Source organism: Rhincodon typus, chromosome 4 (assembly GCF_021869965.1).
Source record: "Rhincodon typus isolate 14 chromosome 4, sRhiTyp1.1, whole genome shotgun sequence".
Lineage (NCBI taxonomy): Eukaryota > Metazoa > Chordata > Chondrichthyes > Orectolobiformes > Rhincodontidae > Rhincodon > Rhincodon typus.
The window spans coordinates 67,650,632-67,674,319 of record NC_063335.1 but is presented as its reverse complement, the minus strand read 5'-3'; the positions used below and the strand labels follow the sequence as shown (position 1 = coordinate 67,674,319).

Sequence of the window (23,688 nt, the reverse complement as noted above, 5' to 3'; positions counted from 1 at the left end):
GAACAAGGATTGATCCCTTCGCTTGAATGGTTGAGTGGGGGGATATGACAAGTTGCAGATTATGTTGGAGAATGATTCCGTTGCTGCTGGTGGCCAACCATACTTCACAGAGATCCATTCAAACTCTGTTCTATTTAGAACGGTTATAGTAAGGTATTCTTAACATGAAGTCCGGACTTCGTCGCAAGGACAGTGTAGTGGTCTCTCTTACTGATATTGTAGTAGACAAATACAACTGCGGCAAGTAGATTCGTGAGGATGATGTGGAGTATGTTTTTCCTTGTCTGTGCAAATGTTTACCATAGAAGGTTGTTGTGGAGGGTCAATTAAGTACATTCAAGACTGAGATAGACATTTAATCAGTAAGGAACTCAACGCTCATGGGGATAAAGCAGGAAAGTGGAGTTGAGTATTATCATCAACAATGGTTTCATTGAATGGCAGATCAGTTTAGATGGTCCAAATGGACAATTCTGTTCTTGCATCTTATGGTCTTATTAATTAGTCTATACATCTATCCTTTTGTTGTACTGTCTTGCTATGTCAGTTGAAAAGCAAAGTCTCATTGTGAAATTGGATAATGCTTGACTGTCAGCCATCAGTCTTTCTCCCTCTCCGTATTTCAGTATCCTGTGTATCTGCTGAAGAGAAATATTACATGAAAATAACATTACATGAAAATTTCCCATCATGATTTTTCTCCAAGTTTGAGCACAGCGGTGTTCTGAGGATTGATTTTCAATTACTGGAGACTCCAGGAGGATTAGATGACGAGTTTTAAAGAGAATGAGAAAGATTCTAAAGCACTTGACGATGGAGTTGTGCCGACTTTATGAAGCAGGAGGTGAGTATGAATACTCCAGGTGTGGGGATGACACACTGTCCATGAGTCAGGCTGCAGGAAGCAGACGCAAATGCGCACATGGTGGGCACGCCAGACCGGAAGTGACGAGCGAGCGGCCGAATCGGCGCCGGTTCCCTGGGTTGGAGTAAGATGACAGGCTGCCGAGGTCTGAGTGAGCCAGGGGTGTCCGGGGGGAGAGGGGAGGTCGAGGTCCCAGGTCCGAGTGATCCGGGAGGAAGGCGAGGAGCGCGGTTAGATACCGTCCTGGGTCACCCCGGCTCTTAGCCCGGGCTATGACCGGAAAGCCGCGGCCCGCTCCGATGGGATTGGGGGGGTGCGGGTTCACTTTACGAGGGTGTGGGCCGGCCCGAGGAACTGTACCTGGGCGGCCTCCAGTTTGTGCCGTTTCCAGTCCCTCTGAACGGAAGTTGGTTTTGTTTCTGCCTGTTTGGCTGGTGGTATGGCAGAGACTTTGTATATGACCTTAAAATGTGTGTTTGGGGGTAGGGGGTGGTTTTCTTGTTCCATGCGTTTGTGATTCACATAGTAGCCTGTATGTCCTTGTTATTTATATGAAAGTCTTTTTTAACCGAATTGTCTTTCGAACCACATCTGAAGAAAATATTTTCCGTGTTGACTTTCCGTTTTGTGCTGTAGATTCTTTTTGTTTTTCTCCTGTAAGGGGTCTTAGAGATCGACTTTATTTACAAACTCCTGTGACAGCGATGTGTAATTTCCAAATGCAGCTGTGGCAAAGAGGAAGTTAACTGCGTTATTCTTAGTCCGAACGTATTTAACTGCATTTTATTTTAAGTTGCTGTGTTTTGATTTTTAGGCTTCGGGAATTGAGAGCGAATAACAGTTTAATCATAATGTTTCTCCTTTTCTCTTCGTTGTTATGGGGCATTTTGAGATTTATTGATATATACATAATTCATACAGATGATTGGGAACAAATGGTTTACCTCTGGTCAGCTTTGAGCAGCATGAAACGGTGAAATTTCATTTCGTCTTTTTTGAAAATTATACCTTGTGATATATCTGTAGCGGCACCTTTTCAGCAGATTCGAATGTTTCTATTCGTATCGCCCACCAAAATGTTCAGCAAGTTTCAAACATTCTGCTAAATGATTCACTCTGTTTTGTATAAGTAAAGAATGCATTGAACTGGGAAATAACGTATACTGTTGACTTGAGTGCAGGATAAGAAACTCGATATAAGGTAGACAAAAATATGTATGGGCACCAATGACACGGAGCAAAAGTGACTTTTGAACAGGGTATTTGAAAAGAGATCACTGTTGCACAAAAAATGCAAGATAAGGGCTCATGGAGCTGGGGGTAGTACACTAGCATGGTTGAAGGGTTGGTTAATGGGCAGGAAATATGGCTTTGGCATAAACAGGGTTTTTTCAAGTTGGCAGACTGACTGCTGGTATGGCACATGTGCCTGTGCTAAGCCCTCACTACTTACAATCTATGTTAATGATTTAGATGGAATCTGAGTGTAATATATTTAAAATTGTTGACAGGACAGATTATAGGTGGGAATGTAAACTGACTCGATACAAAAGGGCTGCAAAAAATATAGATTGAGTAGGTAACAAGGTGGCAGATGAAAAATAGAAAACCAAAATAAAAAGGCAGAACTCAAATGTTTATGACATTGTAAAGGGAACTGGAATCTGAAAGTGAAAGCTTGCTCCATCTGTACAGGGCATTGATGAGATCTCACGTAGGCTATTTGCATACGGATTTGGAGTCCTTTGTTTATGTAGGAATATACTTGCATTGAACATAGTTCAGGAAAGATTGATTAGGTTAATTTCTGGGTTGAAAAGGTTGTGCATGAAAACATGAATTAGAATCATTTAGCTCCCACCATTACAAAGTTATGGCAAATCTGTTTGTTTCAATTTCCACATTCCCATTTATCCACAATAATCTTTGATTCATTTGTCTTACAAGAATCTACCTCTGCCTCAAAAGATATTCAATGATCTTGACTCCATCACTTTCTGAAGAAGGGAGCTCTGCATTTGCGCAGTTTTAACGAAAAAAAGTGCCCTCATCTGTCCTAAAAGGGTGACTGTTAATTTTTAAATAGTACCTCCTAGTTCTGACTCATCAGAAGAGGAAACATACTCAAAAAGGCTATTCAGGATCTTGTAGACTTCAATCACGTGAGCCCTTGCTCTTCTAAACTTTAGTTGAAACCAGCCCAATCCGCCCAACCTTTCCTCATAAGACAACTCATTCATTCCAAGTACCAATCTAGTAAGCCATGTCTGAGCTGTTTCCAATGCATTTACGTTGTTCTTTAAATACGAGACCAAAACTAGTCTCAACTTTCAGGAACAAAAACAGAAATTGCTGGGAAAATTCATCAGGTCTGGCAGCATCTGTGGAGAGAAAACAGAATTCATGCTTGTGGTCCAGACTTAGGTCACTGGACCCAAACCGCTAACTCTGCATCTCTCCAGATGCTGCCAGACCTGTTGAGTTTCTCTAGCAATTTGTTTTTGTTTCAGATTTCCAGTGGGGTTTTTGGTTTTGCTCAGTATTCAAGATCTAGTCCCACCAGTTCCCTACATAACTGAAACAGAACATTCTTCTCTTCTTCAATCAAGGATAGCATTTGATTAGTCTTACATACTTTGCTGTATGTGCATACTAAATTTTTTGGCTCATGCATTTGGACCACAGGAAGAGGAATAGGCCATTCAAACCCTTGGGACTTACCATTCAGTGAGATGATAGTTGATCTGCAGCTTACTTCCATATACCTACCTTTGGCCTATATCCTTTAATATCTTTGCTTAACAAAAATTACTCCAATTCAGACTTAAAAGTAACAACTGATCCAATATCCACTGCTGTTTATGCATGAGAGTTCCAATGATCTATCACCCTTTGTGTATGGAAGTGCTTCCTAACATCTCTCCTGAGCAGTCTGACCCTAGTTCTAGAATCCTCAAATAGTGGAAATACTTCATCTTCATCCGACCTGCCGTTTCCCATTTATATCTTGAAGACTTTGTTCAGATAACCCCTTAATATTTCTAAATTCTAGAAAAAAAGGCCGAATTTGTTTATAATCTCAAACTGAACCCTTGAACTCCAGGTATCATTCTTGTAAACGATGTTGTACTCTCTCCAAGGCCAGTGGACTAAGAATTGGCAGATGGAGTTGAATTTGGATGAATGTGAGATATAGTATTTTGGTGAAACAAACAAGGGCAGGACTTGTATAGTTAATGGTAGGGCTCTGGGTAGTGTTGTTGAACAGAGAGGTCTAGAGGTTCGGATACATAGTGTTTTGAAAGTTGCATCACAGGTAGACAGGGTGGTTAAGAAGGCGTAGAGTGCACTTACCTTCATTGCTCAAAGCATTGATTGTAGGATTTGGGAGGTCATGTTGATGTTATACAGGACGTTGGTGAGGCCACTTTTTAAGTAATGTGTATTATTCAACCTCCGCCTTCAAGCCAAAACCAAAGTCACTCTAACAGCTGTCATTGAGGTGCAGTAGCAGATGATGCTTGCCTTTGTGCAAACTCAGGATGAACTACAGACCATCGTCAGCACCTTTTATGGAGGCATATGAGAGATGGATCTCACCCTGAGCATACACAAGACAAAGGTCCTCCACCACCTGGCCTGGCATTGTGGAGCGAACCACACATCATCAAGGCCCATGGCTGGACACTTGTAAAACCTTGAGTGTTCGTGTTGACCAAAGCGGATATTGACAAAATGATCCAGCACCGCCTCCAGTGTGCTGGCACAGCCTTCAGCTGCCTGAGGAAAAGGGTGCTTGAGGACAACAACTTCAGATCCAACACCTAGCTCATTGTATACAGAGCTGTGGTGGTTCCCACTCTCTGGCTCTGAGATGTGGACTGTCTACAGCGGACACCACACCTCACAATGTGCAGGAGCAACACCACCAATGCTGCCTGAGCCAGATCCTGCAAATCTGCTGGGAAGACAGACCCATTTAACACCAGTGTCCTTGACCAGGCCAACATCCCCAGCATTGAGGCACTGACCACTGTTGATCGGGGTGATGGGTTGGGCACATCATCCTCATGACCGACGTGAGAATTCCCAAGCAGCCATTCTGCTCCCAACTCCAAAATGGTAGGCGAGCCTCTGGAAATACTCCGGAGATACCCTCAAGGCCTCACTGATGAAGTACGGCACTCCCACTGGCACCTGGGAATCATTGGCCCAAGATCATCCAAGCAGAAGCCAGTCGAAAACACTAAGGACCGCACCCCCACACCGGTGCCCCACCCACCCCTTCCCATGACCACCTTTTGCCCCAAGTCTGGCAGCATCTGTGGACGCAGCATTAGACTGTACAACCACCTATGGACTTAGCCTGAGAATGGAAGCAAGTAATCCTTGTGTGTGAGGGACTGCCATTGAAGATTTTATACAGTTCTGGTTGCCCTGCTGTATGAAGGGTATTATTTAATTGGAGAGGGTTCAGAAAAGATTTACCAGAATGTTGCTGAGATTGGAGGGTTTGAATTATAAGGGTAGGCTGGACAGGCTTGGACATTTTTCACTGGAGCATAAGAGATTGAAGGGTGATCTTGTACGGTTTAGAGGGATATGGGCCAAACACCAGGAAGAGTGACTCGTTTAGTTTGGGAAACTTGGTTGGCATGGATGAGTTGGACTGAAGTGTCTGTTTCCATGCAGTATGTCTCCTAAGATGTGGTGCCTAAATCTGCACTCTACTCCCAAGTAGGATCAAACCAGGGTTTTGTATAACTTCAGCATCCCCCAAAGGCCAACATTCCATTAGCCGCCTTATTTTCTGTACCTGATTGTGACATTTTAAAGAGCTATGCAGCTGAACCCCAAATCGCTTTTGACCTCCGCTGTATTTAATTTTGTGCCATCTAGAAAGTACCCTGATCTATTTTTTTCAGTCCAAAATGGATAACCTCCTGCTTGCATTGAGCTCCATCTGTCATCTTTTGCCCATTCACTTCGTCAATCAGTATACCGTTGTAACTGTATGCTAAAAACTACTATGCAGCCTAACTTTGTCATCACCAAAATTAGACATATGACTTTCTGTGCCATTATACAGGTAGTTAATAAATAACACAAATAACTGAGGCCCTGTCCTTATGGGATACCACTGATCACATTCTACCAATTTGAACACCTACCCATTATCCCTGCTTTCTGTCACCTGTAGCTCAACCAATTTTACAGCCACGTCAGTAATTGTCCTCAGTTCTGTGGCCTTCTACCTTAGAGGAACTTCATCAAATGCTTGAAGTTAATATAAACAACATCTACAAAGAACATGTAGATTCATCTGCACCCCTGAATTCTGCAGTTGTTCTCTGTTTAAGTAATACTCTGCTTTTTCGTTCCCTCTACTACTTTCCCCCTCACATTATACTCAAGCCAGATTCTTACCCATTTGCCCAACTTATCAATATCAGTCTACATCCACCTCCTGTCCTTTTCAGTTCATACTTTGCAATCTGTCTTTGTGATCTGCATTATGCTAACGAGAGGAAGAGCTATTTAAGTAAAATCTGTTTCCTGTCAGCCGACCAATTGTTTGTCCATGCTAACCATTCTGCTATTTTGCATAATAACCTTTTATGTAGAGTGACTTGTTTAATGCCTTCATATGCACCATATGTCCACAGCTCCCCTTATGCACAGCACGCTAGTACTTCAAAAATGCCAAAAGAAGATTGAACATGATTTCCTTTTCTCAAAACTATGTTGATTCTTGATTACCTTGAGTTTTTTTTAAATGCTCAGCCATAACCACCTCAATGATTCTAACATCTTCCCCCACAACAAGCATCAGGCAAACAGTTTCTGTAGTTTCCTGTTTTCTGCCTACTTCCTTCCTTTTTGAGGAGACGTAAGATTAGGGTGTGCTTTAACTTTAACTTTAATTTTAATACCTAAGTCAATTACATTTATAAGTTATTTTTACTCAAGCTATTTTGAATTGTAATCATTGCCCAGTTGATTAGAAAATGTCTGAAGTTATTACGCACCCTTCGAGCGGGTGGCACTTGAGCCCAGGACTTCTAGCTCAGAGGTAGGGACACTATCACTCATCACAAAGCCCTCAGTTACAATGTAGAATGAGCTTGAGAAAGCCGATCTAAAGTTTTCCAGTCTCGATTAGTTGCAAGACCCATTCCAGATCCAGATGTTTTGGCAAGTTTTGGATCTTTATTGTTTATCAAAACAATGATATTTAATACAGTTGATCCACTATGGGATGCCAGCTTGAGACAGTAGTTGACTAAGTACCAGTCTTTTGTTCAGTTCTATTGACTGAAGTTCTTCTGCTTTTGGTTTTTCTCTTTGTGCATCAAACCATTAAAACTGAGGCCTTATTAACCATTGCTAACTGGTCAAGCTTCTGCTTGATCAAAGACACCTGAGCTCTAATTGGTGGTTTGAGGACTTAAATCGTTCATAGTCAGTCTAGGATTGGAGAGGTAGCCTGCCTAATTCTAGATTTGTTCCTTGAAAAGTCATGTTCAACTTAATGACATCACTTCCTGTCTCTCCTCATTCAATCTTTCACACGTCACTCATTTTATTAGATTGTCCCATTTAACAGCTTACTAATCCAGTAGATCTTTGCTAAGACAAGATGGCTCCAAAAAGCAATTAATGTCACTGCTTAGAGTATGTTGTGTTACCTCCTGGTGATTAGCTGTCATCCCAAGTGATACATTTAAGAATTCCAGAAAATCAGTTTCCTTACTGCAAGAAGTATGTGTGACTCCACAATAATTCTTGATACCTAAAGTAAATTAAAGCTCAAAATAGCCATTGAAACTAATACCTACTAGCCTATTACATAAATTTAAAACATAGCTGTGTCATTGAATGAAAGCTGTGCACTACAAAGCGTTCTTACGTTGTTTAGTCTGAAGTTACATGATTACTTACTGGAAAATTAACATCAACATACCTATGACCAGGCTTGTTCACTTTGTTAGTTCATGGGATAAGAGGGCTTTTATAATGTTGAATAATTGGGCTGATACTCTTGAATTTAGAGGAATGGAAAGTGATTTCTTTGAAACATAAGTTCTAAAGGGGCTTGACAGGATGAATGCTGTGAAATCTAAAATAATAAAATGCAGAACCTAAGCCTCTGTATAAGTGATCAATCATAGGACTGGGCTGTGAACTATTTTCAGTCAGATGGTTGTATGTTTTTTGGAATGGTTTGTTTGGGTTGTGGTTGCTCCATTGTTGAATACGTTTTAATGTCGACAACTTTTAGAGTGTTCCGTCAATCCCTGCGAATCCAGGAATGTTGTGAATAGACTTAGCTGAGAGCTGACCTTTATAGAGTGGTATAGATAAGGTGAATGGCAGGTGTCATTTCTCCAGGATGAGGGATTTCAAGACTGTGGGGCATAATTTTAAGTGAGAGCAGAAAGATTTAAAGACATGAGGGGCATTTTTTTTTTTTTACAGTGGTTCGTGTGTGGAATGAACTTCCAGAGGAAATTGTGGATGCAGGTATAGTTAGAACGTTTAAAAGACATTTAGATATGTACGTGAATAAGAAGTATTTGGAGGGATATGGGCCAAGCATGGGCAGATGGGACTAGTTTGGTTTGGTATTATGGTCAGCGTGGACCAGTAGGACTGAAGAGTCTGTTCCCATGCTGTATGACTCTAGACGACAACATGTTGAGACTAAGATTCAGCCATAATTGTACTGGATAGCTGAGTAGGACAATTGGCTGTATGCTCTTAGAGACAAACATTGACATATCAAATTAGTGCTTTTGATGATGTGTAGAGTTCATTGGGCTGACTTAGGGGGAAAGTTTACAAATTGGAGTGTTCTCAACCAAATGAGTGCTGATGGACTTGAAGTGTTTATGAAACAGGGTAGTGAATTCAGAATTTAAACCAGTGAAGCACAGCAAAGAGAAAATCAAATACAGAAATTATACCATTGGGCAAAAGGAAAGATATTTGTAGTAGAAGTTGGCACAGTTGAGTAAAATCAATAGAGGTCCAATAGGTGGCAGTCAGCTGAAAGGTGCCAATAATTGAGATTTTGAGAGCTTTGGTTATGTTACCTCCAATGAAGTTCGTGATCTGGTATTTTTAAAGTCTCTCAATTAAAAGAATTGATGGAGAATTGGGACATAATTATACTTTACAAGGTAAGTTTAAATTTTCTCCCTGTGTGGAGTTCTCAAAATCAGAGGTGAAGCATGGGTTCTGCTTTTTAAAATGACTCTTAATCCATGCTACATCAATCAAAAACTGTTATTTTCAAAGTGAATATTGTTATGTGGCTAAAGTGCAAGAAACTGGAATTAATAAAGCAGCTGAAATTCTGCTAAACTCTTGTTTCACGACCTTTCTCAACTTCAGTTGCCATTTTGGGAACTTTCTCGATAGGCACAGAAATCATGTTTTCACTCTGTACATTTCCACCAACTTGTTTGTTCTCTCGTCTACAGAACAATTTGAGAATGCCATGTGAAAAGGAATTAGTGTATTTTTGCAAATGTGATAATAGGGTCACAGAGTCATACAGCACGGAAATAGACCATTTCGTCCAACCAGTCCGTGCTGAACATAATCCCAAACTAAACTAGTCCCACCTGCCTGTTCCTGTCCCATATCCCTCCAAACCTTTCCTATTCATGTATCTATCCAAATGTCTTTTAAATGTTGTAATTGTACTCGTGTCCACCACTTCCTCAGGCGAAGCACCCTCTGTGTTTTAAAAAAAAAATTGCCCCTCATGTCTTTTTTAAATCTCTCTGCTCTCGCCTTAAAAATGCGCCCTCTAATCTTTAAGTCCACCGTCCTAGGGAAAAGACATCTACCATTAACTCTATCTACACCTCTCGTTATTTTATCAACTTCTGTCAGGTCGCCTGTCAAACTCCCATGCTCCTGTGGAAAAAAAATCCCAGCCCACCCAGCCTTTCTTTATAACTTGAACCTTCCATACCTGGCAATATCCTGTTAAATCCCTTCCAAACCCTCTCCATTTTGATAATATCCTTCCTAAAACTGGGCTACCAGAACTGAACACAGTATTAAAGAATTATAAGCATACTAGTTATTGTACTGTCTGGTAAATTAATAAAATAGCCTTTACCTGGATTGTGCTAGTGTGGAAATCGTTTAGGATGTCTCAAATGTCTTAGAATTAAATAGCAAGCTTTGGTTGTTCAGGTGGGTATGTTTGTCAAAACTTAAGTTCTTCTAAAATAATATGCTCAAATGGCATATAGCTTGTAAATGATTGCAGCATTGCTGAAAATATTAATAGTTTTGGAGTAAAGATGATATTTGTAATGCCTGGAAGGTTAATGATGTGGCAGCATCATTTTTTGCTGGAGAATTTTGTGCAATTTAAACTGTGCAAAACAGAACTCTTCTTGGTCAGCACAGCGTAAGTTTCTGTGGGTGATGCTCTTTGATTGTTGTTAGACGAATGAGAATAGTTAGATAAAATACTGTTTTGCCACATTGATCAGCAACTATATAGGGCAAGGCAATTGAGGTTAGGAAATTGCAGTTGAAAAGGAGTTGTCTCTTGTTGCTGTCAATTATATTTCGATGTAAGTTTCTACTCGGACTGTACACCATAAATCCATTATATAGGAAGCCTTCATTTGGTTCTGCTCTTTGTCTGGAGAAAGGGCTTGTTTTGAAGAACTTTCAAGCTCCTTTAGTTATTCAGTTAATATTTTAATTGCATCCAATTTCCAATTTGTAACATCTGTGCAACAAAATGTCTTATAACTTGTTCCTTGGTGGCTTTTTGATATAAAACAAAATGACTTACTTTTCTATTTTCATTTTTCTAATTGGGAACACCTGATACTAAAAATTTACCAAGGTAGAGGATTTCTTCTTTTTCCCACTCCTCAATGTTGGCTCTTTAGGGACTGTTCGCTTGCTATACCCAGCATGAGTTGGCATCATTAGTGTAAGCCTAACCAATATGTTGCAATGAAGTAGTCTTTTCTCCTCCATATGCCTCTGTTTTCATTGGGATGTCTTTCCTACTTTTGTGGTCCCTGTCTGACATGGCTAAATGGTGTCAAACTGGAGAATTTTGTGCAATTTAAAGTGTGGAAGGTTTGTGTCAAAAAAAAATTTTGCAGGATCTATCCAATCTTGGAAAGAATAATGAGCTAATTTGAAGTACATTCCATTTTAATTTTTAAAAATGCTGGTAGAACTGAATAAACATAAATCTGAATATTGACAACATTGTATACTTTTTCTGTATTTCAACCATATCCTTCCATTTAAATCCAAGAAATTGGGAAGCTGTGGAACTTCTATCCTTGGGTTCTCTCTTTTGCCTTAAGTCTTCCCCCAGGCATTTTAGCAAATGACACTCTTCATATCTTGCAGATTTGTTATCTCTATCAATTTTTTTCTGTTTTACTTAGTATGAATTAGGTGGGTAGATTCCTTGATTAACGTGCAGAATAGTAAATGAAGTGCAAAATTTTCTGACCCATATGAACCTGTCATTAAATCAAAGCCTTACCTTTCACACCACATAAACCTAACAGTTTCAGCACTATATACCTTGGAAGCAACTAACAGTCATGCAAATGATAGGGTGATAAGCTTGGACTGGATCAGCCAATGTCAAAAATTGGAAACAGTCTGCAACAGTGGAAATCTATTTGCCATATATGATGGAATCAAAAGGGCTCTTGGTTCACTATCACCAGAAATCAATAGATGGTAAAGCCCTTGTTAAAAGAACTAAACCAGTTTTTCCTGGGTTGAATCCTACCGTGAACTCTCATCCTGTCAGATTAGAGTTCTCCCAGGCTGTGTTTGACCCTTGCTGGTGAGCCTTTCAGCAATAACATGAGAGAGAAATGACCTGTTATTGGAGGAGTAGTGAGCATGGTAAATAAATACTGGGAGTGCGCATAGAGAGCTTACAGCAGAAGGGATAGAAGCTTAACTGCTGAGTTCACTGCTTATGGCACATTTTGAACATCTTCTGACATAATCCTGAACATGTAGTCCTCTAAAAGGCAAATTTCTCAAGTTTGACACTCATCAAGCAGAGACATCTGTCACTGTCCTTGAGACTGCCATGAAAGAAAAACTGAACTGGACATGCCATACAAATCCTGTAGCTTCAAGAGCAAGTCGGAAGCTAGGAATCCTGCAGTCAGCAACTCACCTCCTGACTGCCCAAAGCCTGTCCACCACCTACAAGGCACAAATCATGGATGAGTGAAGCTCTGACAACACTCATGTTTGACACTGTCCGGGACAAAGCAGCCTACTTGATTGACACCATGTCCACAAATATTTACACGCTCCACCGCCGCTCAGTAACAGCAGCGTTACTAAGGCTGCTTAGTAGATAACTCGTCAAACTCATGACCTCTAGCATCTAGAAAGACAGGGGCTGCAGATACATAGGAACACCATCATCTGCAAAATAACCTTTAAAGTCACTCAACATCCTGACTTGGAAATATATTGCCATTCCTTCAGTATTGCTGGCTTCATTCTCTTAGAACCTGAAGGAGATGCAAGCAATTCTGGATGTGAGTTTCCTATTCAACTATGAATGGAGAATGTGGTTTCATTTAGTAAAGCCTAGCAAAAGAAGGCTTGTTTATTTTAATCTAGCCCTACCTGAAAAGAAAAGTCTCATTGAGAAGGTGAATAGTTAGTCCACTTGGCATAGACAGTGTAATATTGACATTACTGGAAGGAGATTTAATGACTTAAGTTGAAGTGAGATTTAAAGTAAGCATTGCCGTGTATGGGTGTGCAAATACAAATTTACCTTAAGGTCCTGTCAGTAACTCCTTATGTAAGATTTGAGGAAATGCAAGAGAGAATGTAATTTCCAGTTCTGAATTGCCCATTTATTTCATGTAATTCGTGTGCAAGGATATCCATATTCGTCTGAATTTTAGCATTTCCTGGTACTGTCATTGCCAAAAATGCATTATTTTTAAAAATTTCCCATCCAGATTATATTCTGTGCCTTTGTCAGTGCTTTCTCCCAAGTGGTGTACAATTTGGAGAAGCATTCATTCATCAGCCGAGGGCAGATGATATGTGGTAATCAATGTTGAGGTCTCCCAGGCAGCGCGCTCCCTGTACCGAGGGAGTACATGACCGTACGTGACTGAGTGGCCATCTCTGGTGGGTTTGTCTTGATAGTAGGACAGGGCACATCCAGGGATGCTGATGATGGTGCCTGGCGCATTGTGTGTAATGTAAGATTCTGAGTATAACTATGTTAAGTTGTTGCTTGACTGGTCTGTGGGGCAGCTGTCCCAGTTTTGGCATTAGGCTCCAGGTGTGAGGAGGACTTTACAAGATAGTGGTTGTCATTTCTGGTGCCATAGTCGATGCCAAGTGGTCTGTCCGTATTCATTCTATTTTGAGATTTTTCAGCAGTTGATGCAATTGAATGGCTTCCTAGATCACTTCAGAGGGCAGTTAAGAGTCTACCATATTTATGTGGGTCTGGAGTTACATGTAGGCTAGACCAGGTAAGGATGGCAGATAACTTCCCTGAAGGATTTTAGTGAACAAGAAGGCTTTTTCTGACAATTCAGAATTCTTTCATGGTCGTCATTAGACTTTTATTTCCAGATTTATTTTCAATTAAATTTAAATTCCATCATCTGCCATGGTTGGATTCAGGACATTGCTCGAATCTCTGGGTTATAGTCTAGCAATAATGATATTTCACCATTGCCTCCTCCCAACTGTGGGATTGTGAAATTGATCATGAAATTACTTATGTCTGCAATGAATCAATGGATATGATGTATGGCAGATGGCAGACTGAAACGTGAACTCCTAGCTGCTATGAATTAACAGGATATGATTAAGAAGCTGCTAGGTTTTGGGGCTGTATAAGCTTTGTAATTGTGTGTATTGCTAGTAGTACTTTCTGTATTTGTCTTATTTTATGGAATAAGTTCAATGCATTAAACATGAAACTAATTATTATTTTCTGAATTGAAAGACAGCATCACTGGCAAGACCAGCATTTGTTGCCCATCTTAATTGACCTTATTGGCTACTAGGCTACTTCAGAGGGCAGTAAAGAGTCAACTGCATTGTGGAGGGTCCATAATCAAGCGCTCAAGACTGGTTAAGGATGGTAGATTTCTCTTCTAAAGGACAGTTGTAAACCTGATGGGTTTCAAGACAATAAATAACTTAATGGTCTCCATTACTGAGGCTTCCTTTTATATTCCAGATTTATTAATTGATTTCAGATTTCATCCACTGCTATGATCAGATTTGAGCCTACGCCCCAGGGCATTAGCTTGAACCTCTGAATTACCAGTCCAGAGATAATACTATCATTTCCCCTTCATGTTTATAGTTAAAGTTCAATTTCTGTTGAGCCAGTTGTAAACACCCTTTCATGTACAAACTTAGAATTTGCAGACGAAACTCGGATTACATAAACTGTACAGTTGTATTTGAAAGAGCATATATATTTAACTTGACGCGAAACAGAAAGTAGTTCTGGTCTTATAAAGAAATTTTCCTTTTGGTAAATATTTCAGATCATAACATTGATTCATGGCTTGACAAATAACTAATTTTTTTCATGTTGGACAGTTCCTCGCAATTTTTGTTTGTTGGAAGAACTTGAAGAAGGCCAGAAAGGTGTAGGTGATGGAACTGTGAGCTGGGGGCTCGAGGATGATGAAGATATGACACTGACACGATGGACAGGAATGATTGTTGGGCCACCCAGGGTCAGTAAATTAACATGCTATATAGGGTTAACTTACAGGTGTTTTTTTCTGTGTTCCTTAGAGAATTATGCTCATGTTTTCTATTTCCCTGTAAGGATTGATATGCACCAAAATACCTGTGAACTCAGAAATGGATGTAATCTACTCTCGTATTGTGTTATTCCTTTAATATTTGTGCTGTATTGATTGCTTAAAATGACGGATAGAAGGTTCAGAGGTGGACTTTTGCTGTTGTACAGAAAGTCTTCGGATCTTGGGTCTTATCTTGATGTAGTCGGGGTCCTGCTGAAGGCACCTGTCCTTGTAGGCAAGTTGCCTTCGATAATTATGCTATTGTGTTAAGAAGGCCAATTGGAGAACATGCACACTGTCCTGACACAGTTTTACATAGAATACATAGAATCCCTACAGAGTGGAAACAGGCCCTTCGGCCCAACAAATCCACACCAACCCTTGGAGCATCCCACCCAGACCCATCCCCTTATGACCCACCTAAGTTACACACCCCTGGACACTATGGACAATTTAGCATGGTCAATCCACCTACCCTGCACATCTCTAGAGCACCCTGAGGAAACCCACACAGACACGGGGAGAATGTGCAAACTCCACACAGTCGCCCGAGGGTGAAATTGAACCCGGGTCCCTGGCGCTGTGAGGCAGCAGTGCTAACCACTGAGCCACCGTGCTGCCTATTTTCTTGAATATGCTAGAAAATATGCTAGGGAGTGATTTTGACTGGCTCTGAAGAGTAGGAAAGCAGTCCAAATTTCTTGAATCTGTAAAGCCCTCTGTTTATCCACCATGTGATCCTCACCAATGCTAAGCAATCCATTGTAGGTGGTGTCACTGAACTGATGCATTGGAGAAGGGAAGCAAAAGACCCAATTGATGAACTAATAGTAGAAGGAAGGGAGATTTGAAACTCTTGGCACTTGGCTAAACCTTGTATCTGAAAGGAATTAAAGGTATATGTCTGAAAATGCCTGAAGAAGTTTCTAAACAAGCAGTTAAAGATGACACCTCTTTGTGATAATGTGGATGTGCTGGTGTTGGACTGTGTTGTGCAAGGTCAAAATTCAGATGATACCAGGTTAGTTCATACACTTCACTAACACCTTCCACCCCAACCTTAAGTTTACCTGGACCATCTCTAACACCTCTCTCCCCTTCCTGGACCTCTCTGTCTCCATATCGGGCAACCACCTAGAAACCGATATTCATTTCAAGCCCACCGACTCCCACAGCTACCTAGAATACTCCTCCTCCCACCCACCTTCCTGCAAAAATGCTATTCCCTATTCCCTATTCCCAATTCCTTCGCCTCCGCTGCATCTGCTCCCAGGATGAGGCATTCCACTCCCGTACATCTCAGTTGTCCTCGTTTTTCAAGGACCGTAACTTCCCCTCCTCGGTGGTCGAGAACGCCCTCAACCGTGTCTCCCACATCTCCCGCACCTCATCCCTCACACCCCGTCCACGCAATAAAAACCAAAAAAGAATCCCCCTCGTCCTCACGTACCACCCCACCAACCTCCGGATCCAACGCATCATCCTCCGACACTTCCGCCATCTGCAATCCGACCCCACCACCAAAGACATCTTTCCCTCCCCACCTTTATCTGCTTTCCGGAGGGACAACTCTCTCCGTGACTCCCTTGTCCGCTCCACACTCCCCTCCAGCTCCACCACACCCGGCACTTTTCCCTGCAACCGCAGGAAGTGCTACACCTGCCCCCATACCTCCTCCCTCACCCCCATCCCAGGCCCCAAGAAGACTTTCCACATCAAGCAGATGTTCACCTGCACATCTGCCAATGTGGTATACTGCATCCGCTGTACCCGGTGTGGCTTCCTCTACATCGGGGAAACCAAGCGGAGACTTGGGGACCGCTTTGCAGAACACCTACGCTCGGTTCGCAACAAACAACTGCACCTCCCAGTCGCGAACCATTTCAACTCCCCCTCCCATTCCTCAGACGACATGTCCATCCTGGGCCTCCTGCAGTGCCACAACGATGCCACCCGAAGGTTGCAGGAACAGCAACTCATATTCCGCTTGGGAACCCTGCAGCCCAATGGTATCAATGTGGATTTCACAAGTTTCAAAATCTCCCCTCCCGCCACCGCATCCCAAAACCAGTCCAGCTCGTCCCTGCCTCCCTAACCTGTTCTTCCTCCCACCTATCCCCTCCTCCCACCTCAAGCCGCACCTCCATCTCCTACCGACCAACCTCATCCCACCCCCTTGACCTGTCCGTCCTCCTTGGACTGACCTATCCCCTTCCTAACTCCCTACCTACACTCACCTTTCCTGGCTCCATCCCCGCCTCTCCACCTATCCTCTCCTCTATCCCTCTTCTATCCGCCTCCCACTCTCTCCCTATTTATTTCAAAACCCTCTTCCCCTCCCCCTTTTCTGATGAAGGGTCTAGGCCCGAAACGTCAGCCTCTCTGCTCCTATGATGCTGCTTGGCCTGCTGTGTTCATCCAGCCCTGCACCTTGTTGTCTCGGATTCTCTAGCATCTGCAGTTCCTACTATCCCAGGTTATAATGCAACGGGTTTATTTGAAAACACTAGCTTTTGGAGTGTTGCTCCTTCCTTCCTTAGGTGAAGTGAGAGAGGAGGTATCAAGACACAGAATTCATAAGTTTAAAAAAATCAAAGGATCATTCAGCTGATGCGATTGTATTGAATAAAGCTAGAATGGCTGGTTGACTCCCTCCTGTTAAATCTTTAATCAGTTAAGAAGGAGATGCAGGTTTCCCTTGATTAAAATGCAAATCTCAGAATTTCTTTCAAGTCATTGCTTGAGATAACTAAAGATTTTATCAGTGAATTCAAGAGGTAACATCTCAGGTCAGACAATGCATATTAGGTGTGAGGCCTTGGACTATAATCTGGTGTCATGTGATTTTTGACTCTTTGTCAGTCGCAATCGAGTGGAAGTGTCTGCTGAGACACTTTGCAAAAGTCTTTTTTAATTGTGTTTGATATGCCTGCCATTTTGCTTTTGCATTTGATCTTTAAATATTATACCTTTTCATGTTCTTTTCTCAGACTTGTTTTGAAAACAGAATATACAGCCTGAAAATAGAGTGTGGGAGTAAATACCCAGATGTAGCTCCAACTGTTAGATTTGTAACAAAAATAAATATGAATGGAATAAATAATTCCAATGGAATGGTGAGTCAATTTATTATCAAATCTTTAGTTTCAGAACAGTTTCATGGAATGTTGCAATCTAAAAGTAATTACTTTTTACCCTTAACTTCTATTCATTTCCCCTGACTTCTTCCTGTAAGGAAAAAAAACTTACTTTTCTGTCTTCATTACATATTTCTATATGTGGCTTACTGTCCTTTAATAAGAAACTGTATAAATGATCCCCATTGTTTATATCAGTTTTTAAGGGCAAATATTAGGATTTCACAAAATGTGAGGACCTCTTGCTTCCAGTGCTTTACCTTATTGATCTGGGAGAGCGCATTTTGTCTTGGTGCTGCTCAGTGACAGTTTTAATAGAGTAGATTAACACTTAGCATCACGGTGGATCCTACGTGCTAGGTGATAGCATTGCATTATTCTTTGGTTTGTTTGTATTTCTTACTTCCCTGCAACACCATTCTCTTCCCAATTAAATATCAGCTGTGCTAAATTGGAAGTGTTTGATTTACATTAACCCTCATAGAATTCCTACAGTGTGGGAGCAGGCCATTCTGCCCAACAAGTCCACACCGACCCTCCAAAGAGCATCCCAACCTGGACCCACACCTCTACCCTATCCATGTAATCCTACATTTCCCATGGCTAGTCCACCTAACCTGCACATCCCCAGAAACTGGACAATTTAGCACTACCAATCCACTTAACCTGCACATGTTTGGACTGTGGGAGGAAACCATACCACTCGAAGGAAACCCATGCAGACATGGGGATAACGTGCAAACTCCACACAGACAGTTGCCTGAGGGTGGAATTGAACTGGGTCACTGGTACTGTGAGGCAGCAATGCTAACCACTGTGCCATTGTATCACCCTAGAACCGAGGAACTGAATAAATAACCAAATCTATTGCTGTATAGTGAATATGCTGCAATGTTGGATCTGCCATACTTTGTTTGAAATGTTGAACAAATGATTCTGATGATATTTTAGAAACTCGAGTGAACTAGGTTTTGTCTGATTTAACATTGCCCCCTTTAACCAATAGTACCAAAAATAGTCGGTAATTTGGTTCAAAATCAGAAATTGCTTCAAAAACTCAGCACACTTGGTAGCATGTGTGGAGAGAAATCAGTTAATGTTTGGGTCCAGTGACCCTTCCTCAGGTAATTTGATTTATTGTTGTGCACAAGCTTTGGTAACATAAACCACTGAAATGTCAAGTGAGATTTTTTTAGCTCCTTCGAAAGAGCTCAATATGCTAAGACATTGTTTTATCATTATCCCATCAAGGGAGTTGGGATGCTGATGCACAGAAAACAGTTGTATTTGTTTTCTAAAATTGGCAAATCAATTTTTGGGTAATTATTTACTTCATTTGTTTTGTAATTGTTGCATAGGAGAGAATAGTTCTAGGGATGCAACACCTCTTATATGATTAGATTGAGGAAGCTGGAGAAGAGAAGATTATAATGAGAATTGGTAGAAATCTTCAAATTCGTGGAAGGTTTAAACAAAAGAGAACGCTCTCTTGCTGGAGGGAATAGGGAAACCTGAATTAAAGGTATTGGCAGAATATGGCAACGGCAACATGAAGTTGTTCAGATCTGGAATGCTCACCCTAAGAGTGGTGGGGGCAGATTTTTTTTTTCTTCAAAAGGGAATAATGTTATAAGGAATAGTGTAATCATCTGAAGGGGGAGCAATTGTGGAGCAGTGGGATGGGTGTAGTGATATATGGAATGTCTGATGGCACTAGCTGAGTTGCTCCTACAAAGAGCCAGCAGATACATGGCCTCCTGTACTGGGACAGTTCTATGGTTCTACATGCTGCTGCATCATTGAGGTTTGGGGGAAAATGTGGAAATCATATTGCTGCTGATGGTATAAAAGAATCAGTAAGGAAACATCATTGCACTGTGAACATAAATGGATAGGATTAAAATTTGAGTTAAAAGAATAGAGATTTGTTTTACACTTGTAGAATATTGATGTTTGTGGAATACTTGAGCAGCAAATTTCACTTTGTGTTTGGAACCCTAATTTGATGAAAATTTTTACGACAAATCTTAACTGAATATTTTGTAACTTACATTGTAATATTGAAGGCTTTTCTCTCCTTCCCTCTTCAAACCTTCACTTCCTGACCCAGTTGCAGAATTTAGATTTGCTGAATCAACAACACCAAATTTTCATTCTTGTTAAATTGTTTGAAAATCTCCTGAGCCATACAAGATAAATTTAAATTTGCTGAGTCAAACTTGCTTTACCTTTATCTATATCCTATATACACAACATTTGCGTGTATAAATAAAGGTTTTATAAAATTGTACATTTATGCATATAAAACATGTTTTATGCAACTTTTTTCCTTGCAGGTGGATTCACGGAGCATACCAGTTCTATCTAAGTGGCAAAATTCCTATAGTATTAAGGCTGTACTTCAAGACCTACGACGTATGATGACATGCAAAGAAAACGTGAAGATTTCACAGCCTCCTGAAGGACAGACTTACAACAATTAATTTTAATGGATCCAGACCCACCTCTCAAAAACTTCACTTCCTGTCTTGTCAATTCTCCGCAATACTAAACGTCAACAAAAAGATCTCAATCTTGAAATGTACGTCCACAATAATGTTCTGAACCACAAATAAATTCAGTAGTGGTGCAGAGTAACTTATTTTTTCTTATCAAGTCAATGATGATATCAGTGATATACAAGCCATTGGAATCTTGGCTGTTACTTTGATGGGAAGGAGGGGAAAAGATGTGGGAATGAAATCAAGACATTTATTGCCTGATCATAGCAAATATATATGTTAAACAGATTATTGGTAATAGAGGCAGTAGTTGGTGTATATAATGGCATGCTCTGGAACCTTCTGACGAAAAAGAGCTGTATTGAAAGAAAATTTGAGGTTGTGTATGTTATGCAAACTACACTCATTCGATAGGGTTGTTGAAGTTTTTGCTCATTATTTTGCTGCATTATGGTGCAGATTAATTGTAATGTCAGTGTGTTGAGAATGTTTTAATATTTGTATTTATGAAAATGACTTTCTGTTAAGCAGCTCTTGTGTATCAAGTAATATTATGTTTGTTTACAGCCTGAGTCTACCAAAACGCGCATTTGAATTTGCGAGTAAAGAATATTGGTGTATAGTTAGGACTTCCTAAAATTAAAGCTAGTCTTGAAGATGTGAATAAGGTGCAGTGAGATGCTTTTCATTTCAGCCTTTGAATTGGTTAATACTGTTTGACCAAATGTATTTTTTAAAGTAGTAAAATCTTTCAAGTTGTTATTGTTTGAGAAATTCTTTTTATTTTGCATGTAAAGAAAAGAAAAGATTCATCTTGCCTTTCAGATTTATCTTGCTTCTGGAGGGCAAAGTGATCCTGGCCAGTTAATGTGCCAGGCTCAGATTTTCCCTTTAGAATCTTTTGGAAAATGTTAATTCTCTCAGACTAAAAGCTGCTAATGATTGTGTCAGAAAGATAATCGGGTAGAGTATTACTATCTGAAGTTTACTTTCTCATATGAGTTATCTCATCAATTTGCTGTAATTGAGAAGACTGTTTCCCATTCAAGTTTGTGAGAAAACTTAAGGTGGGTGTATTCATTTAATAAACAAAATTTAAAATCCTGCTCATCTTTACATTTTTTAAACCAGCCTTGGTGATTTTGCCAGAGTAGTGTAGATTTTCCACTAAAAAAACACATGTATTTCAGGGCTCCACTTTCTTATTTTTCTTTTCTAGTCTTTGGCTAGCTCATCCCAGAAAGTGGCAGTATGTTTACACTGATGCATGAATGAAGATTTCTGAAACCAACTAATATTGCAGTGTACTCAGCTTGAATCAATATATCTAGGGTATGACCATTAACCAAATAAGTTGCAGCTCATCAGATCCCCCTCGTACCCAAAAATGCTTTATAACAATGAATTAACTTGAAGCATAGCCATCTTCTTGAGGGTAATTAGGGACAGACAGTAAGTGCTGGCATACTTTCTACAATTGATTTTTTTTAAAAAACTCTGCAACTGATATACGAGGTTGAAGCACAGAATCCACAACCAACATCAGGATCAATACAGTGTTTAAGATTCTTGAGCAACCTCATTACATAATGTGGTGTAGTACTTGTAGAACGTGAACAGGTTACTGGTCCAACATGTCCATACTGGTGTGATATTCCTTTTTTATGCATAGATTTTCTGCTACCCTTTAAATGCCATCAACGTAAATTTTGCTTCCTCACATTTCCCTGCATACCTCCCCAGGTTCTCCTTGAATTATCTTATGCCAATGCTTGCACATGCTAAGCATTCTCTTGATAAGGGATTTGCCTGAATTCCCCATTGGATGTATTAATGACATTTATCACCCATTGCAAGTTGCAGTGTTGGTTTTGTGCTGACTATAAAACCTGTTTAATCATGACTCGTTGGGTAACAGACATCTACACAGAAGCTCTTTTCTCAGAGCATCTTCCTTGCCAATCTTTCTCATTGATTCCAAAACTGAGATTGTACCCAGAAATATTTTTTGTTTATTCTTTTCATGGTATGAGGACCAGAACTGTTCAACACTACTTATGGAATCATGCGGCATGGAAACAGACCCTTTGGTCCAGCTTGCCTGTTCCACCCGAGTTTCCCCAAACTAAACTAGTCCTATTTGCCTGTGATTGGCCTATATCCCTCCAAACCTTTTCTATTCAGTACTTATCCAAATGTCTTTTAAATGTTTTAACTGTACCTGCATCCACCACCACTTCTGCAGTTCATTCCTCATACAAACCACTGCCTTTAAAAAAAAGTTGCCCCTCATGCTCTTTTTAAATCTTTCTTGTCTAACATTAAAAAATGCCCCCTAGTTTTGACCTCCCCCACCCTTGAGAAAAGACCTTTGTTTTTTGACCTTATCCATGCACCTCACAATTGTATCAACCTCTGAGGTCACCCCTAACTTCCTACACTCCAGTGAAAAAAGTCCCAGCCTATCTTTATAACTCAACCTTCCACTCCCGGCAACATCCTGGTAAATCTTTTCTGAACCATCTCCAATTTAATAATATCCTTCCTATAGCAAGGCAACTGGAACTCTACACTGTATTCTAGAAGAGGCCTCACCAATGACCTGTATAACATCAACATGCTATTCCAACTCCTATACTCGATGGTCTGAGCAATGAGGACAAGCGTGCTAAATGCCGTCTTAAGTATCCTGACAATCTGTTATGCAAATTTCAAAGAATTATGTACCTAAGCCCCTAGCTGTCTCTGTTTACAACACTACCAGGGTCCTACAATAAATTGTACAAGTCCTGTTTTTGTTTATATTATCCAGATACAATATCTTACATTCATCCAAATTAAAAGCCTGCCCTTGTTTGCTTTACCAAAATGCAATATCTAGCATTTATTCAAGTTATAATCTATCTGCCACTCCACAGCCCATTGATCCAATTAATCAAGATCTCTTTATAATCTTAGATAACCTTCTTCACCGTCTCATGTATCACCAATTCTGGTGTAATCTGCAAACTTTCTAACCACGTCTCCTAAATTCTCATCCAAATTGTTTATGTAAATGACAATCAAAAGTGGATCCCTGGGGAATACTGCTGGCCACAGGCCTCCAGTCTGAAAAACAACCCTCCACCACCAATCTCTATCTTCTACCATCAAGCCAATTTTGTATCCAATTGGCAAGCTCTCCTTGAATCACATGTGATTTAACATAAAGTCTATGATGCAGAGCCTTGTCAAAGGCTTTAATAAAGTCCATGTAAACAACATTTACCTCTCTCCCCACATTTTTTTTTTGTTACCTCCTCAAAAAAATCTCAAGTTTGTGAAAAACTATTTCCTTAGAACAA

General features: G+C 40.5%; 1 protein-coding gene across 3 annotated transcripts; it reads left to right on the top strand.

Moving 5' to 3' along the window:
* Positions 1-881: 881 nt before the first annotated feature.
* ube2v2 (ubiquitin-conjugating enzyme E2 variant 2) lies at positions 882-21,450 on the top strand. 3 transcript variants are annotated; one of them, XM_020513442.2, is made up of 4 exons: positions 882-1,010; positions 14,495-14,634; positions 17,697-17,822; positions 20,180-21,450. In XM_020513442.2, exons 1-4 carry the CDS (start codon positions 995-997, stop codon positions 20,324-20,326), a joined length of 429 nt encoding a protein of 142 aa, XP_020369031.1. In that variant the 5' UTR covers positions 882-994; the 3' UTR covers positions 20,327-21,450. The 3 variants fall into 3 exon arrangements, with proteins under 3 accessions (XP_020369031.1, XP_048451684.1, XP_020369030.1); XM_048595727.1 differs by having other exon boundaries at positions 968-989; XM_020513441.2 differs by lacking the exon at positions 882-1,010 and adding an exon at positions 1,205-1,335.
* Positions 21,451-23,688: the final 2,238 nt, after the last annotated feature.

Bases quoted from the DNA above. Each gene is read 5' to 3' on its own strand.
- ube2v2 (XM_020513441.2), top strand. From the start codon at position 1,305: ATGGCAGAGACTTTGTATATGACCTTAAAAT. The intron at 14,635-17,696 runs GTCAGTAAATTA...TTCTTTTCTCAG, and splicing joins TGATTGTTGGGCCACCCAGG to ACTTGTTTTGAAAACAGAAT. The intron at 17,823-20,179 runs GTGAGTCAATTT...TTTTCCTTGCAG, and splicing joins TAAATAATTCCAATGGAATG to GTGGATTCACGGAGCATACC.